General features: G+C 34.5%; 1 protein-coding gene across 8 annotated transcripts in view; it reads left to right on the top strand.

Moving 5' to 3' along the window:
* Positions 1-19,543, top strand: part of LOC149801763 (focadhesin-like) — a 596,289-nt gene that overhangs the window by 255,829 nt on the left and 320,917 nt on the right. For all 8 annotated transcript variants that reach the window (XM_089956096.1, XM_089956095.1, XM_089956091.1 and 5 more), the window contains one exon: positions 16,861-16,962. In XM_089956096.1, the coding sequence (XP_089812222.1) occupies positions 16,861-16,962 (102 nt within the window). The remainder of the gene's footprint in view (positions 1-16,860; positions 16,963-19,543) is intronic.

Below are 19,543 nucleotides of genomic sequence, written 5' to 3'. Positions count from 1 at the left end.
CATATGTCTTCCCAATAATTGTCATCATCTGTTTTCTTTTTTCTTTCAGTCAATCAATAACCATGTAGAGCAGGCAGAATGTCAAGTCATTTTCATCCCTTTAATTTAATTATCATTTTTAGTTCACACATTATAAAACTACATATTTTACTGCATGCCATTCCAAGGAGTCTGGCATGCCATTAATTGCCAACATCTGATATAGACTGTAGCATCGGTCACTTTGACAATTACTTTAATTTCCACAAAACCATTATTTCATTATTTATTCCAATCCCTGCACTGTAATCGTAATTTCATCAGTTCCCGTGATAACCTCAATCCCACATACATGTCTTATGCAGATAATATTTGCATCAAATTTTTGGGAGGATTATGCTTTCAGATGCAATTGCATGTAATGTATGCCTAGTAAATGTACAGCGACAGTGTACAGAAGATTAAAAATAACTTTCAAACAGAAATCTCCATAATTGACATCAAACCATCCTATTTGGGGCCCTGAGTGGCCGAGTGGTCTAAAGCGCTCAACGTTCCGGATCACTGCCATCTCACCTCTGTCTGCGTGGGTTCGAGTCCAAAGCTCGGCTAGCGTAGGTACATGGGAAAGCCTGCCAGTAGCTTCTCGTGGGTCGGTGGTTCTTACCTGGGTTTTCCAGGGTTCTTCCTCCACCATTAATACTGGCCGCCATGTATAGCCTATCTTGTGCTGAAAAATGGCGTTAAACCCTAGAACAACAACAACAACAACAAACCATCCTATTAAGTTGTGGTATTGAATAATGCTGATAAGGTCTTCAATCGAGGGAATAAAAGTAGCCCTGTAACTGAAGTTAACTTTTCATAAATAAAAACAACAAGGAAATAGTCTTGATAGTATTTGTAATGTCGCCATCTTAGTAAGAGGGGTGGTTAATTGGATTTGGCTGGCATTATCTAAAGGATGACCACCCTTGATATTATAGCCCAGTGGGAGTGAAAGAAGAATAGAATTTCAACAGAGAACTGAGTGAGAATACTGGGAAGAAATAAAGCAATACAAGCCCCCTTTGACAAGAGAATAACAAATTTAATTAGAAAAAATTAATAATGGCAATTCCAATTCAAGTTAGATTATATCAATAGAATTTAACAGGTGTGTCAAATTTGGATTTATTTCATCATCATAATGAGAGGTGAAAAGAGAGCAATGTTCACGACCGATTTGCATCACCTTCCTGTCTGGACCGTATATCAACGTCTCCTAGTTCATCCTTCCTAAGCTCTATGCTTTGCCCCTTCATGGACTTCCTGGTCCTTTTATTCTGACCTCATCCTTCTTTCCCTCGGACTTCTGTCTTCAGACTGTCTCGTCTCTCTCCCATGGAGAAAGCTGTTCCTTAAAGGACAAAATTACCCCATAATTCTGTATAGCCCACTCTCTAGAGGTACATACAATTCACTTATGTTACTCAGAGCTCATACACTGCGTAAATTCTGACTTAGTATGGTAGGACATTGACCTCGCTTCAAGCGGCAGGTCTTAAATTACCATGTGAGCGTCTATCGAATATTAGCATAGTCTTTTACATGGTACTACATGTTCAATTACTATTGCATGAAATTCACAAATTGTAACTCACAACAATCCTTAACCTACAAGATTATTCAAACATTACTAAATCAGATATAATTAGGTAAGTATCATTAACTCACGATAATTTGTATTGTCCTAACAAACAAAGGAAGTTATTTCATATAACCCTATAAAATCCTGCACATATGAACATTTGGATCACATGCAATCAATTCTGCCGATGAACTAATAACTGTAAAATTAAAAGGTAAATTGTATAACAATTCTAGCATCAACACTTTACTTGATATTGAAAAAAAGTTTTTAGCTAATTGTGTTACCCTCTTTAAATAAGGTCATTATTATTATTATTATTATTATAAAAAAAGTGTTGATAGGTTACCAAAATAAATTCAGTGACTTGTATATAAACAAATGAATTTTGACCAGACTTTGTATTTCGGTTGCTTTTCAATGAACAAGTTGACAGCACTCTGACATTGATTTCAAGGTCAAAGGTGAAAGGTCTTAACTGGGTTTTTCAGCTGAACTGGTAAGAATAGCACAAGCAAATATGAATGGATTTTTACCTCAGTGTATCTTCATTATCCAAACAATAAATTGAATGGTACCACCTCACATTTTATTACATCAAAATATTGCTGAAAAATTTAACCAGTCTTAACATGTAGGTGTATCTTGAGACTGTCTTATCAAAGTTTGATTGGTATGTTCAAGTTTCTCAAGAATATCAGAGATGGCTTCAGTACTCAGATGTTCAAAATAAGAAATCAACTTTTGTTGGATTCCCAGAAATTCTTATTGGCCAGTCATTTTGATTTAAGTAGTGATAAAAATTGATACATAAATATACCTCAAGAGTGTATAAGATGCATCAAAAACTAGGTCAATGTGACCCAATTTTTTGATGTTTGAGTAGCCTTTGTGTTTTAAGCTATATCTTCTTGATACCCTCAGTATCTTGAACCATACATCACTACCACTTAGGAAGCTGGACAGTATATGGATGCATCTGCATGAAGAAGAGTAATCCTACCATATTAAAACTATGTGACTCTGACCTAGGTTCTATGTTTGAATCACCTTTTTATTTCAGCTGTTTTTAGTTACAACCTCAATATCTTAGGCCCAATTTTACCCAAACTGATCAAAATTGATGCAACAATACAAAAAAAATAATTCTTCCCATATAAAAACTAGACCACTCTGACCTAACTTTCACAGCTATTCATTGTTGCACCCTTGTTATCTTAAAGTTTATTTCACATACATTCATGAAATCGATAAAACATGCCCATGTCGCAAGAAAGGTGAGTTTACAGTACCAACATAGGTCACTGTGAGCTAAGTTTCATGCTTAAGTGACTTGTACATTATTAGCTATCTGTGTAATATGCCCTCAGTATCTTGCACCCCATTTGACATACACTTCTGTGGGGCCCAGAGTGGCAGAGTGGTCTAAAGCGCTTCATCTAATCAAGTCGGATCTATCACAGTTACTTGTTTCCATTCATTTGTTTCTTTATTTGTACCACTAGCATTGTTGGCATTTCTTAGCTCATTGATGGATTATATAGATGGCAGAACTCATCATTGTTGATCTCAACACTTAGGAGATGATATACTGTTACTGGATCCAGGTTTCCTCCAGAGGGAGCCTGAATGTTCCTCCAAGTGGAAAAATGTCTTTAGTGTCTGCATTGGAGTTTGGCAATGTCAATACAACTTGACTGAGTCCACCAAAAGTTTAAATCACTTCCTGCCTAGGGGTAGATTCAGATTGCTGACTGCCTGCCAGCACTGCTTAAGATTGGTACTATCTGGGTTTAATGTTGTTTTATTGTCAGTAAGATTTGCCACATGAAGCATAAACACACAGCGACCACTCCAGTGGCCTAAGTGGTTAAAGTGTCTGCCTCAGAATCTGTGCTGGAGGTTGCAGGTTTGAATGCCGGCTGGGTCATGCCAAAGAATTATAAAAATGGTACTAACAGCTGCCTCACTAGGTGCTCAGCATTAAGAGGTTAGTGTTAGACTGGTCGGCCTAGTGTCAGGATAATGTGACAGGATGGGAGGACATCATGCTATATGTCAGTGGCATGATGCCCTAGTGCTAGACATCACTATAAACTGCTACACTGCAGACATCGTAGCAATATGACTGAATTTTTTTAAAGCTACAATAAAATTGTAACACACACACACACTATATATATATATATATATATATATATATATATATATATATATATATATATATATCACCACTCTTCATGCTTGCCAGTAGCTTCTCATGGGTCGGTGGTTCTGCCCGGGGGTTTTCCTGGTTCTTCCTCCACCATTAATACTGGCCGCCATGCATAGCCTATTGTGTGCTGAAAAATGGCGTTAAACCCACAACAAGAACAAGAACAACAACAACAACCACTCTTCATTATTATATGTATATTTAATATGTATTGTGTGCTTGACCTTTGTAATTGAGGCTAGGAGTTTAGGCCTACCTGACTAATGTCCTTTTTTTAATATTATGTTTACTTGGATTTGAGATCAGGATATTGATTGTTCCCTTGGTCTACCTGATTTTTGTCAGGTTGTTTGATAAGGTTAAAGTAAACACCTTATCGAGTTTAAGATTTTGATTGAAATTTCCATTGGAGATGAAAGTCAGAGGCATTTTGTTGAGTCATAAGTCAGGTGACAGACTGAATATAAAGAAGACTATGTAAAGCAGTTATTTATTCCTATTTTAATATCAGTCTTTGTGGAATCACTTTTAGTGTGTTTGGATATAATTTGAGAGGATATTATTTATTGGAATTACAAATGCTCATTGACATTTGAGACTCATTCTAAGAAATTATAGATTATGTTATTGTGACTAATGGCACTTCAGCACATTCAAGTTTCTTGAAATTCATTTGGAACATTCTATACTTTTGAGTTTGTAAATAGAACATTTAGGATTATTTGGAATTTAATTCACTTTACTGTAAATTTCTCCTAAATATTCACCTTGTAACTTGGAGAATTAAATTATTTTTTGATTTTACTAATTGGTTTTCCTTCTTCCTGTTACTTAGTTTAAGACCATAGAGTCATTACAAATAAAGACAATCAAACAATTATCACTTGATAGTATTATGAACTGAGACAAAGACCCATCCATCCCAGATATTAGGGAATACAATCGAAGTTAGTAACATGTACTTTTATTCTGGTCTACATTCATGTTTATATACTTTTAAATAGAGTTCAGTAATATTTAAATGAAGTCAAGTGATGTTTTTTAATAGTTTTTGTGATGCATTAGTTTAAAGTATTGTTGAATGCTTATTTTGCCTTAAAAATCATGATCGCTGGTCACGTTCTCCAGATGATCACACACCAGTGTTCTGCTTTAAAGTTTGCTAATTATATCTTGTCCACATTTGATGCAGAATTTGAAAATATGGATTTCAGCAATGGTGTATTTTTTGTCGTGGTGAATGTCCTTTTATGAGATTAGAATTCTGCATGATGTGTGATGTCATTCTTGCAACCATAACAGATTTTAAAATCAGCTTTACAGGAAGAGCAGAATGCATATTCATGTCCCTTTGAACATGACTGCAGCCAATGTATTCCCATTTCCATCAGTTATGGTTTTTATGATATTTCTTCTGCTTGGCATTTGGTGTTTTGTCATTGGCATGCTTAGACATCTCGACAAACATTAAACACCGAAGTCAAACTAACCTAGTGTTATGCCACTTGAGCTCATGAGTAATCTAACCATTACCAATTAACGTCATTAGTCAAAATTACTTATTAATTAATTAATTATTATGACTCTTTGCATCTTAAAGTAAGTAATAGAAAAGAGGGAGAAGCAACAAGCTTTGTAAAAGTTTAACAAATAATTTATTCCTCTAGAATACTAAGTGAAAATGTAAAAAAAAAATAGGTTACAGTATTGTAAATTAAATCTCAAATAAACCTAGACTTTCTAACATGAGTCCTAGTGATTGAAGTGCTGAATAAACATTAGTGATATTCCAATATAAATCCAACACTGGAAGTGTTCATGTGCCTGTGCTTGCCTGTGTCATGGTGAATTTTTATGCCAACATTCTTTTGTTGGATCACAATAATACAATCCAAGAATATATCCTTATTTGAATTTAACTATAAGTCCAAGTCTCTGTGTCCAAGAATATTATTTTTGAGCACTTTGTATTGCCAGACATTTAAATAATTTTGCCAAATCAAAATACTTCAGAACAATAATACAACTTGATTCTGCTCAGATGTTATCACATGAATGACTATTTTTCCAATAAACAAAATTTATTTTAAAAAACTAAGACATAAAAAGAAAACCTGGATGAGAGTCAAAAGTTTATTGTTCTAGAATGGTTAGAAGGTCTGTTACAATAAGGCATGTGAAGAACATCATGTACACAAACAAGATCTACCTATGTGAAGAAATTCAAAATATGGTTGACTCAGCTTAAGATAATAATCCTAATAGTTATCCAGTGTTGTTTACACAACTGTCACTGATCTTGGACAACTTCAGCAATTACCGTACGTACTTGTGTATAAGCCCGTTCGCGTATAAGCAGGTATAAATACTAAAAAGTGCATGACCCATGTATAAGCCAACCCACAACATCTCAAGATGCACAAGGTAAGTTCTAAATGCCTTTATTTAGGCAAACTTATATTTTAAAAAATCACATGTATACTTATCTCGAGGTTGGCGTGCATAAATATTAAAAAGAAATATAAACTTGCTTAAAAAGTAATTTATTTAATTTTCTGTTTTCTTAGCGTTTCTGCCTAATTAAGATTTGTGTATAATTTGATTGAACGATGACAAGAATTTAGCAATCGCGAGTTGCTCTAACAGTACCTTTCCCTTTTGATTATTGTTTGTTTATGCATTATTGTATTAGACAGTTTATATCAATGCACTGGTAATTATGTTTTTACTTTGCTTTGAAATTGTAAATACCATACTCATTAAAATGTAATCCCAGTAATGACAACACAATGAACAAAAATATGGTTTTGATTCAATGCTCGCAATTAGGCTACTGAACATTTTTACATAATGATGCCACCATATTGTAGGTTTGAATGCTGAATTAAGTATATCCCTTGGAGTTGAATCATGGGCGCCATTGTGCTAAACTTTAATGATATCTCCAAAATACAATAATGAAGTTTCAGAAATAATGCTAATACTGTAAAAGCTGGTTGTAGTTTGCTTTGAGGTAAGCGACCTTACACCATACCTGTTTGGACCGCTCCGGTGGCCTAGTGTTTAGAGCGTCCGCCTCAGATACAGGAGGTTGTGGGTTCGATCCCAAGTCGAGTTATACCAGAGACTTAGAGAAATGGTACTAACAGCTGCCTCACTTGGCGTTCAGCATTAAGAAGTTAGTGTTAGGACTGGTTGGCCTGGTGTCAGGATAATGTGACTGGGTGGGACATCATGCTACATGTCTGTGGCATGATGCCCCAGTGCTAGACATCACTATAAACTGGCACATTGCAGACATCATAGCGATATGACTGAAAAATTGTTAAAGCTACATTAAAAATCAAAATCACATCACACATCACACCATACCTGTCAACTTTCACGCCGGGATGAAGAAAAAACTTACAATTTTTGGGGTTGCTTCACGCCTACCTCCCGATTTCATAATATCTTCTGATTTTTTCAGAGAACTCCTGATTATTACATTATGTCTTTGATTTTCATTTCTTCTAAACAAGAAAAGTCCTACATGTTCTGTTGTATCACCTGTGAATTATTTTTGTTGTGATGAAATAATTTCTTTACTAGAAAGAATTCGCTTCTTCGCTAAATAAAATGTTAACTTTAAAGATTATTCATGTAAATTAATGATTTGTTTTACCTCTACAACAATACCAAAATCAAAAAATAAACCAGAAGAAGAAAAAATAAAATAAAATCATCCACAATTAATTTCAGTCTCAAGAATGATCACTATGAATGCTGTTTCCATGTGCTATAATACCATTCCCATAGAAGAAACTTACAGAGTGAACACCTGTCATTTTTATACCTTAGGGTTTTAATGATTAACTGGCCTGTACTGCTGTTGCAAAACTAAAGACAAATTCGCTGACTATCAACATAGGAGATGCCAAAACATCAGGCTTTCCACTGTGTGGAAAGTTATGATGTTTGTTCAGCCAAAACACAAAACTAAAATTGATTGATGTTGATCTTGGTTGATCTCTATGAGAATTTTACCCTTTGTTATTACCACTCTTCGTGAACATGTTAATTATGTTTGGTTATGTGCCTGTCCAATTAAACGTGCGCACCTTTTTAAAAATATTACCTCAATTTGTAGGATTGCTTATATTATTGAAAATGAGGAACTCGTGAGCATGTGATTCAACATAAATGAAACAGCTATTAAGGACTAGCTGAAATGTTATCTGGAAGAATGCAGTTTGGTCGAAACAATGAATAAAGCAAAATCTGCATCTAATATGTTTGGGAATAAATAAGGATTTAAACTCAACCAGCCTGCGAATTATGAAGTCTGTATTTACCTTTATTTAATTTCATGTTGGAGAAATCAGAAAATTTGCATGTGCGAATTAATAACAAAATCAATCATACTACTTTATAACAGTTTAATAATTGTCGTGTCACTGAATTTTTTTAAATATTACATGCCTCTGTCTTAGGACACAGAAAAAATTATTGTTTCATGTCCCAAGATTTACAACCATTACAGTAGTCAACAAAAAGACCTAAAATCTGTCAAGTTTATACATTGGCAGGCGGATAAGCCGACCCCCCCCCTTCATCCAGGCCTTTATTTTTTCCGAAATTATTCAGCTTATATGCGAGTATATACAGTAGATGCAATTTTAGATTACCCATAGAATATAATGAAATTTAAAAACCTAACAAACAATGCAAATTAAATATGCATAAATATATACATGTAGTATAGACTCGAATCCATTTCTAAAAGCACCATTACAGGAGATACTTTGCATAGATATTCTATGTAATTGTGATGAACTATATGGTTGGGGTGGGGAGTTCCCAGTGTTTTATTTAAACTATTATAGAAGTCCCATCCAGGCTCTATTTTATTGGAAATTAAATTTAGTGAAAGATAGATGTAAAGCTTCGAGCCCCCAGTCAGCAATGCTGACAGTTAGATGCTTAAATATTTAAAAAAAGATTGAAATCCAATGAATAACAATTCAGTAACAATTCAGTAATCAAGTGACTCAAATTTCCAATTGCACTCCTTCCGCTCGACTCTTTAATAAGCCTATTGCATCAGTTGACTGTCAGTGTGATAAATAATTTCCACCTGTCCTTGTATTTCTGCTCATCTGTTGTATCCGTTCAGTCTCTTATTTCTCCCATTTCCTTCTCTTCCTCGACTTTCTCTAGACTCCTTCTCCTCCACTTTCTCCCCCACTTCTGTAAACTTTGACCGTGTCGGCTACAGTCTCAATTCCATCTCCAACTCTAGAAGATTTGGGACCAAATGGAACTGGAAGTTCTCTGTCCCCTAAAAAGCTTCCTGTGAAAACACAAGGATGGTACAATCTTTTTCCTTAGCCCTCTCATCTCACACTACACACAGCCTATCAGATAACGGCTATTAAATTTCTTTGGTCATGCATTCGTTCACATCGAGATACCCATACGTTCTTGTATGGTAAAACAAACGTCATAATACAGCACGGTATCAATTTTACTTCTTATACATACATCAAAAAATTACATCACATCAGTACATAGTCCTAATCCCATTATACTAAACAATATCACAATAATCAGATGCATTTCTTTACGTTACAACTCATACAAAGTATGCAAATATTCAAATATCCATGCTCAGATATATGCATATGTCCATAGTAACTAATCCTACATACTTTAACCATGTTTCCAAATTCACAATTCAAGCATGTGTAAATTCTAACATAACGCATGAATAAATACACTGGTTTACTATTATAAAATTAATTCTGACCACAAGCTAACAATCTACATAATTCTGCCTCACATCTAATAATTCATTACGTAAGGGTCAAGTCCATTTCTCAAATATGCATGTAAATGAAACACTACAAAGGTAATTCTACATACTAAAGGACCCTAGTAATTAAGTGTACATACTACAAATAATTACAATTATGATGTCATAATATTCTGAAAAAATCGAGCAAATAACTTACAGACCTTTTCAAAGCTTTGTCTTTCCTTAGAATATACCTCTCAGCTCCGCCACCAGATTACAAGTGGCTTCTTTCTCGGAGTAAATCCTATTGACCTGCAATCCTTCCAGATACATTAGATTTTGTGTAGGATGTACATCGGAAGCCAGAAGGACAAATTATTCAGGATTCATGGTCCCAGAAAGAATAAGACTAATATCAACAATTGGAAATGAGGGCATTGTTCTTAGAAGCCACTGTGTCTTGATATCCTCCTCCAACATCAGTGGCTGTGTGCCTCAAGCAGCAAGGAGGCACACATGCCCCTTTTTTCTTTTTGGAGGTTTTGAACTTCATTTGCTGGGCAACTTCAGAAGGGTTTACTTTCTGAGTTTGCCACATTCCTGACAAAATAACTTTCTGGCACACAGTCTGTTAAGGAGGGGCAAAGATAGTCCTCACAGAAAGGTCAATGCAGCAACCTGTAACAAGATTCCTTGTTAGGCACAATGCAGATTTCTTAAATGTTATTGATAATTCTCATATTAGAATATCATGTTACTTATTTTGAAAATAATGTTGTCTTGTCCAGATTTTGAAAATAATGTTTTTGAAAATTATGTTGTCTTGTCCACATTCCCCAACCTCTGTTAAACTGAGTACATTTATTACATTTATAAATGTTACACTAGTGGCTTTAATTGCCTTTTGCTAAATTTGATAAAAGCATGACCAGGAATATGATTTTCAAAGTGATATCAAGCAACCAGTGATAGAAAAATGATGCAAGATAAACACTGTCCTTTCTTTCTACATGCAACTCAAAGTCAGCATTGCAGAAGTAACAACCTTTGAAAATGATATATTACCTACATGCATGTTGTAGAGTGTCATTTGGGTACTTAAGAAAAAAACACTTAACCAAAAATAGAAAAAGATGATGAATGTGGAAAAATCCATGTATGTGATCAGTGAGTCTAGACTTTATGAGATAGAATAAATACACAACTGTGAAAGATGTTAGGTAAAATCTTTCTTTCAATGAAAGCTTAACAAGAATTGTTTTCAAGCTTTTATCTGAGTATTTAGCAAATATTGATGTATGAATTTAAAATCAATATCTTCAACAAATAAATACAGAATTACATCACTGAACATAGTTTATGCAATTTAGACCAACCTTGTGCTTTATTGAGACTTGCTCTTACTATGCAGCTGAATCTCTCACTTTTGTGTCCTCAAATTTCCAACACAAGTGCCTTGGACAATCTAACAAGATATACTTATTATTTCCCAGAACTAAATTTTGGCTTGCCTCAGAAACTTAGACTCAAATTTCATGAGGGAGATTTCGTAAAACCTTGAATTTCATCTGTGAACACACATAACCTCGTTTAGCTTTGCCAATCAGGATTACTTTTTCTAGCACTAGAAAATGTTAACACTACCACTGAAGTCAGAATTTTCTTCTCTAGACTGCTTTTATTTATAACTGTTCTGGAAAAGATCATTCTATGACACCTGTTTCAAATGGCTCAAGATATCCCAGAATTTTTGCTCTGGTTTTTCTCAACTCTGTCATTCCCTACACTTAACCCTACATTGACATATCTGTTGGATCGTTATTGAATAGACTCTAATTAAAATTCAATTCATGCCCCAAACCGAGCATATCCTATCCCTCACAGTCGGCAATTTGTTTCAAGTCTAGCCCACACATCAATCTTAATGGTTGTATGCCATGCCAACCACAACAGAATGCACTGCAGAAAACCTACACAATTTTGCATCATTACAAAATGTTTTTTTTAAATTTTTTTTTAATACTGGTTACAGGCATAATGTTATCACTGTGGTCAAGAAATGTTTTGGGTTTTTTTTCTGGGTTGAAATAGTTTGCAGCTAAGAGTGTGTGTGATTTGGAATTTTAACGTAGCTTTAACAATTTTTCAGTCATATCGCTATGATGTCTGCATTGTGGCAGTGTATAGTGATGTCTAGCACTAGGGCATCATGCCGCAGACATGTAGCATGATGTCCCATCGAGTCACATTATCCTGACACAAGGCCGATCAGTTCTAACAATAACATCTTAATACTGAGAACCTAGTGAGGCAGCTGTTAGTACCATTTTTATAATTCTTTGGTACGACTCTGCTGAGGTTCGAACCTGCGACCTCCTGCATCTCTGCTGAAGTTTAAGTTGCATATACTGTAATAGGATAAACATTTTATACTTTTGTAGTGTGAAGGACCTATTTCCAGTGTCAGTACTTGAGAAGGGGAAAGTATGACTGTTTTTACATGTCCTATCGAATCAGACATTGTGTTAAAAACATTTATCAGAATTACAATGTCAAACGTTGGGCGCTTTAATTTATTTCAGCTTTGAACATCCCAAAATTGTTTGCTACTATAACTGTCATGTAGTTAATTGAGAGTTGCATAATTTATGCCTATTCGTTTCCATCATGCAATATGCCTCTAGGGTTTGTGTATGTGTATGACATCATCGTGACGTCCCCAGTAGGTTTGTTTAGTTTCTGGATGTGCACTTAGTTTTGCCAATATATGCTTAATTCCCTTATTACGACTCTATGGTCTTAAACTAAATAATAAAAATGAGCAAAAAGCAACAAGTTTTGTAAAATTCAACATATAATTTATTTCCCTAGAATACATAGGTAAACTTTTAAAAGAACTTAAAGTAAATAGTCCAAAAATTTCTATCACCAGTCCTGAGTGAATAATGCTCTAATTAAATTTCAGGACACATGGTACTAATTATACAGAAGAACTGTGAACCAGTCTAGAAATGGGTGAACAAATAATAGAGTATTTATGGGTTTGGTGGTCCATAATTGGTTGTTAATGAAAATTAAAATTTTAGTAAAAATATCTTTTTAGAGCTTATTCAATATGTAATTTAAAAAAAATATAGACAAATTTATACTGATGCAATTTTAGTATTTTTACAGGCTTGACCCAGGAGTACTCGATAATGAAAGTAGCACACGATTCATTTGGTACAGAATCAATAACATGTGTTTCATGCACATGTAGATAAACAAAATGCCGTGGCTCGTATGGTGTTCTCCTCACATAAGCTTGCACCAAGGTTAGACGTGCATGGAGAATTATAGGTCTCATCATTAGTACCCAGAAATTTTAAGTTATTGAATTTTGAATATGATAGTGTTTTCATATGTTTACTATTGGAGTTGAATTATTACCTTGAGTCCTATATGCGACCTATACCATAATAGGAGCTTGTTCTTTCCATAGTTACCATGTGCATCCAGAGTATCATTTTGGTGGTTTTTGCATATGACAATCATAATGGAGTCTTTTTTTTCATGGTTTGCATGTGATTTTGGAGAAAAAATCTATACAAAAGACAGATGGGAATGGTTTTACACACTGGACAGTGGCAGTAGATAGCTCAGGCCATAGGGAAAAGAGCATAGTATGGCCTGATGGCGGAATTTCATATGATGGTTCCCACAGATTGGCCTATATGGTTAAATACCATTTAACACATGCAACAATTCCCTAAAAGGGGGTGGGGGAAAGATTTTAAATGTAAGCCACTTGTGTCACAATCACTTATGTATCAATACTGATCATTTAACTTTAGAGACACATTCAGCAGATCAAAGCAGAGAACATTGTAAAAATCAAGGACTGTGCACAAAACTGCACATGCTGCATTGCCTCAACCTGTAAATTGTATTATTATATGTCGAGTCACATTGAATATCAATTATATCTGTCATTTCTTATCATAGAATTAAACTCCTTGACACCTTTTCTATGTTCAGCATGTTTCTCATATTGGTACATTCAATTTTTTGGCAAACAGTATTGGAACTTTTCTGCATCCCTTTTTCAACCCTTCATTCCCAATAGATCCCAATAGAATTCTGCAAAAGTCCTATCTGTATTGCATTATTTACACAGGCAGTTTTTCTTTCCCAACCTCTCTTCGGCATCTCTTCATACATTTGAAACATTCTTGATGTATAACTGCATGGTGAACATATTGCTCTCTCCCACCACACCAGACCTCTTTTCTCTTCATGCACCAAGTCACATGATAGAAAACCTTTATAGTCAGGGTGTTGGAACTGGTGCTCTCAGAACACATTATTCCACATCTCAGCATTTTCTCCTGTGTGCACTAAGCAATATGTGTTTTGTTCACCAGATCTGTTGTTGTGAATAGATGAAAACAAGCTTCATGTCAGAAATATGGTTTCATATTTGAAACAAAAGCTATTTATAAAGCCAACATTGCTCTGCACTTACTGTCAAGTAATAGTAAGGAATCATTTAGCTGTAAATTAGAGCTTGCTACTTGATTTGCCAAATCAAGGTGTATTCCCTCCCTTCTGACTGTAATTGAGCGATTGCAAGGTTTGTTTGTTTCTCTTTTTTTCAATAATTTACGCATTTTATTCAGCTTTATATTAAAAAGTAAGTAATTTAACACTGCTTGTAGTGGAAAGTAGCCACAGTAATGATTTTAGACTTTTTCTTAACTTTTTATGACTTTTGGATAAATGTAGGTATATATTTATGTATTAGACAACTTTAATATGCAGTTCAATTCATTACTTAAATTTAACAAGTAGTTTATGCATTGATAAGTTTTATCAGTGTCTGAACATTGCATAGAAACATGGACTTGTCTTGGCATCGCATTGTTTTTCACATATTTCTCCCCTCCAGCTTACTTATTAGCTTGAGCCACAGCAGTTTATACATAGGATTTCAGTCTCCAACATCAATGTCAGCATTATAGGAACTTTGGATAGCTTTTTCAAATTTGTCTCTTGTTGTCCATATGTAACAGACCTCAAGTTGCTGTGTCTTTTGGGTTGATGCACTTTTTCCCCCTTGTTGTGGGGAACATTATCAGGCTTGAAGAAATTACTTTATTTTTTGCTTCCTCACCCTTCCCCGTAGTTTTATATGAAAAAGTTGCACTTTGTTATTTAATTCTTCAGTATAATAAAGCTTATGGAACTTTTCTTTGGCTTTTATACCTTTTTATTAAGATTTGGGGGTGATGAATCACATGTGATGATAGTTTAAATAAGTTTGGAATGTCAGCATCTCTTGATGCTTCATGGGTGTGTGTATTTGTTTTAGTCACAAAAGGGCAATGGCCTCTTATCATTTTGACTTGTCATGTGGCACACTTGTTTGTTTTGTTTGATTGATATGAATAGGGATGCACTGCATCTTATTTCTGTGAGAGTCAGCAAGAAAAGAAATGCAATTTGAAATTTAAAACATTTAAAACTTGTCTTATAGCCAGTGAGAGATGAAAATACAATGCGTCATGTAATTTGATACCCTGTGATGTCATATTTGCTGATGTCAGCATGCTTGTGTTTCTTTTGTGTAGCATGCATGCCATAGAAAGATAACATGAAGATACAAAGCATGCACGCCATAGAAAGATAACATGAAGATACAAAGGCAGAAAACAACTATTTTAATAACAAGAATAAGCCACTAATAAGTACAATACAACACAGTAACATGTAATGTGGATGCAATTTAGCTATAGACATTGGTATCACATAAAATGCTATTGCACTATTGTCCATGCACAAGCATGGCCAATTCTTTCTTACAATTATGCTCCAGTATCAATGAGTAAAATACAACTTTTTCTTAAAAAAATTAAATCTGGTTATAGGACACACAGTACTAATTATACGAAAGAACTGTGAACCAGTCTAGAAATACAGTATTTACGGGTTTGGTGGTCCATAATTGGTTAATAATGAAAACTAAAATTTTAGTAAAAATATCTTTTGAGAGCTTATTCTATATGTAATTTAAAAAAAATATAGACAAATTTCTACTGTTGCAATTTTAGTATTTTTACAGGCTTGACTCAGGAGTACTCAATAATGAAAGTAGCACCTGATTCATTTGGTGCAGAATCAATAACATGTGTTTCATGCACATGTAGATGAACAAAATGCCATGGCTCATGTGGTGTTCACCACACATAAGCTTGCACCAAGGTTAGATGTGCAATGAGAATTATAGGTCTCATTATTAGCACCCAGAAATTTTAAGTTATTGAATTTTGAATATGATAGTGTTTCCATATGTTTACTATTGGAGTTGAATTAGTACAGTGAGTCCTTCAGTGGTGTTCAAATTAAGATCCAGCACTGAAGGCACCGATGTGCCTTTAGTCTTGAATGTACTAATTTGCTAGTAGCCTGAAGCATGTTGATGTACTAACAGTCTCCCAATGAATTGCAATAATTTAATCAAAGATGTCCTTGTTTGAATTCACTATATATGTAATTCCCAATTAATGCTACTGTCCAAGAATATTATGTAAGAGCACTTTGCATTTTCAGTGAATAAATAATTTGAATAAATAAATTCTACCCAAATGAAATACTGAATGCAACAATTAGATTGATTTCTGCTTCATGCTTCTGTTTTTTTGTGTGCAAGAATGAGCAATTTTTCAAATAAGCAAGATAATAGAAAAACAAAGACACAACATAAGAGCCAGAATGTGGGACAAACGTTCATTACTAGAACAATATATTACTAAAATTATAATAAGAAAAGTTGTAAACATCAAGTAGGCTAGGTATTTTTATGGGGGGAATTCCAAATTCAAAGACCCAGACCCAAATAAATATGTTGACTGCTATTGATAAAAATCTTAATATTTAACCCACACTCCTATGGAAATATTAATTACATGTATGTATTATTTGTTCACCAAAATAAAAACATCAGTGTCTCTAGTCAGGAACAATTAACATGAACTCGATTATAGACTAGGTTATGTCCAAAATAAAATTATCCATAGCATATAACGAATTTAAAAAAATAATTAATAAACATTGCAAATGAAATGTACATAACACACATTAGGTTCTGTATGTCCACATTGTACATTATTGCACCAGGTTGAGAGACATTTCTGAAACATCGTATTAATTATTTCATTTTATTAAATAACATTTCCGGAGTACTGTGAAGTATAATTTTCATTGCCTGCCTGCTTGTTTCAGAAATTTGAATGGGATTGTGGAAGCACTTGGACAGCTATTGATGTTGCAATTTGGCCTTCTTGAGAACTCCGGGTTGGAATACAAATGTCCATACTCTGTCAGGTATGTACTGTTTTGTCTCATTTACACTCTTTTTAAGTAAGTAGTTTTGTCTCACATATATACTCTGTCAGGTAAGTTCTGTTCTATCTCACATGTATACTCTATCATCTAAATGCTATTTTGACTCATTACATAAATAGATTATGAGAGTGAAATATTTTCTGCCATTGAGGCCATCAGCATTCAGACTTTCTATTCAAGATTTGTGGGAAAGCCTGCCAGTAGCTTCTCGTGGGTCGGTGGTTCTTCCCTGGGTTTTCCAGGGTTCTTCCTCCACCAGTTATACTGGCCGCCATGTATAGCCTATCTTGTGCTGAAAAATGGCGTTAAACCCTAGAACAACAACAACAACAAGATTTGTGTTTTAAATACAGTAGGCATAGATCAGACAGCACACACTACTGAGGCCATTATCTTTTTAAGGATGATTGCTTGTGGAATGTTAGAGTATTCAATCTTTTTGAAAATTATATTTCTACATTGCTAATGGTACATGCAATATATATTCACTGAAAATTTAACAAGTTTGTGTGCATCTTTTGCACTACATTTAGGTGAATATCTACTTTTTAGTTTTTGTGTGTGTGTATGTGTGTGTGTGTTATTTGGATTTTTAACTTAGCTAGAACAATTTTTCAGTCATTTCGGTATGATGTCTGCAGTGTGGCAGTTTATAGTGATGTCTAGCACTTGGGCATCATTCAGCAGACATGTATCATGATGTCCCACCCAGTCACATTATCCTAACACCAGGCCAACCAGTCCTAACACTAACCTCTTAATGCTGAGTGCCAAGCAAGGCAGCTGTTAGTACCATTTTTATAAGTCTTTGGTATGACTCACCCGGCCCACCCTTAAGTAAAGATATTTACTTGGAAAAGCTTGAGGAATGGATTCCTGTCACTAATTGTTAATAAAGTACTTGTAATAGCCAATTGAGCATTTAAAAATTCATACAATTTTGAATTCTTATCAGATATAGAAAGAGCAGTGTATGTTGGTAACTTATTTTGTTCACTTATAGAGAACACATTGGTTTTCTACAACAGAATGTTTGTATGGCTAATTTAAATATCTTGTGGTCTTTTGTTGACTTTATAATTTTCTTTCACATTACTGTTATTGAGATTATTAAAAGTTGCAGCATCATTTATTTCTGGTGTCTCACATCATAAATATCATTACAGTACACATAGGTGACAAGTGACATGTTGATGACATCATAATGAGCTACTCAGTAACATTTGGTTTACAAAAGCAGAGTTCTTAATGCATAGATTTTTATCCTGCTTGCAAAATCAAGATGAGATAGGACATGTTATCTGACCTTGATGGCTCTTTCATTTGTTTTCGACTTTGTTTAAATTTGCATTTAATTGCATTTCCTTTGTATATACAGCAATGAACTTGAAATTAATCATGGGAACATTCATATTGTATTGTACTTCAATAGTAAAATGCAGGCTGCAGTAACCTACTTGTTTCTTCAATCATTATATAATATTAGGTCAGTGAATTAGTTCTGTTTCTCAGAGTATAATGTTAGTGCATTCACCAAACGTAAAAGATGCACTAATATTTATACCGGCATTGATTGTTTTTTCATGTTATAGTGACCATGTTGTTTGACCATGCAATGGCACAGCAGTCCCAAAAATTAATATTATCCCTGTTTTAGCCATGGCTTACTGTGAAACCTTACATCTGTCTGTCTGTCTGCCTGCCTGTAACCACATCACTTCCTAAATCTTGATTTGTAGAGCACTAATTTACCAAATGCCCTGAGGTATGTTGATACATTTTGATGGGTACAACACTAATTTACCAAATGCCCTGGGATATGTGGATACATTTTTATGGGTACAACACTAATTTACCAAATGGCCTGGCGTGTGTGGATACATTTTTATGGGAACAACACTAATATACCAAATTCCCTGGGGTATGTGGATACATTTGATGGGTACAACACTAATTTACCAAATGCCCTGGGGTATGTGGATACATTTTGATGGGTACAACACTAATTTACCAAACGGCCTGGGGTGTGTGGATACATTTTTATGGGTACAACACTAATTTACCAAATGTCCTGGGATATGTGGACACATTTTTATGGGAACAAACTTAATTTACTAAATTCCATGAGGTATGTGGATATATTTTGATGAGTACAACACTAACTTACCAAATGTCCTGGGGTATGTTGATACATTTTGATGGGTACAACAATTGTTTACCAAATACCCCGGAGTATGTTGATACATTTTGATGGGTACAATTGTTTACCATCTGCCTTGGGGTAGGCTGTTGCAGCTTCTTGTAGTTAGTAGATATATTATCTTCCTGAATTTATTTACTATATTCCTGTTCATCTCTGGTTAGGTTTTTCATTTAGATCATTTGTCAGTTGCAGAAACTGGTTTGGTATCTGTGTCCTTGCAGAAAAAAGCATTTTATTAAAAGTTTTGATCCATAAAATAACACAGGATCTCTTTTCCCATTTACATTTAATCAAATATTTTGAATACAACAACTCGTCCACATACATTTCTATTTAAGAGACAGTGTGAGCATGAAA

The sequence above is a fragment of the Sinohyriopsis cumingii genome, chromosome 4 (assembly GCF_028554795.1).
Source record: "Sinohyriopsis cumingii isolate HCF-2022 chromosome 4, ASM2855479v2, whole genome shotgun sequence".
Taxonomy (NCBI): domain Eukaryota; kingdom Metazoa; phylum Mollusca; class Bivalvia; order Unionida; family Unionidae; genus Sinohyriopsis; species Sinohyriopsis cumingii.
Note: the sequence above shows the minus strand (reverse complement) of the source record. Positions and strands in the feature narration are given on the sequence as shown.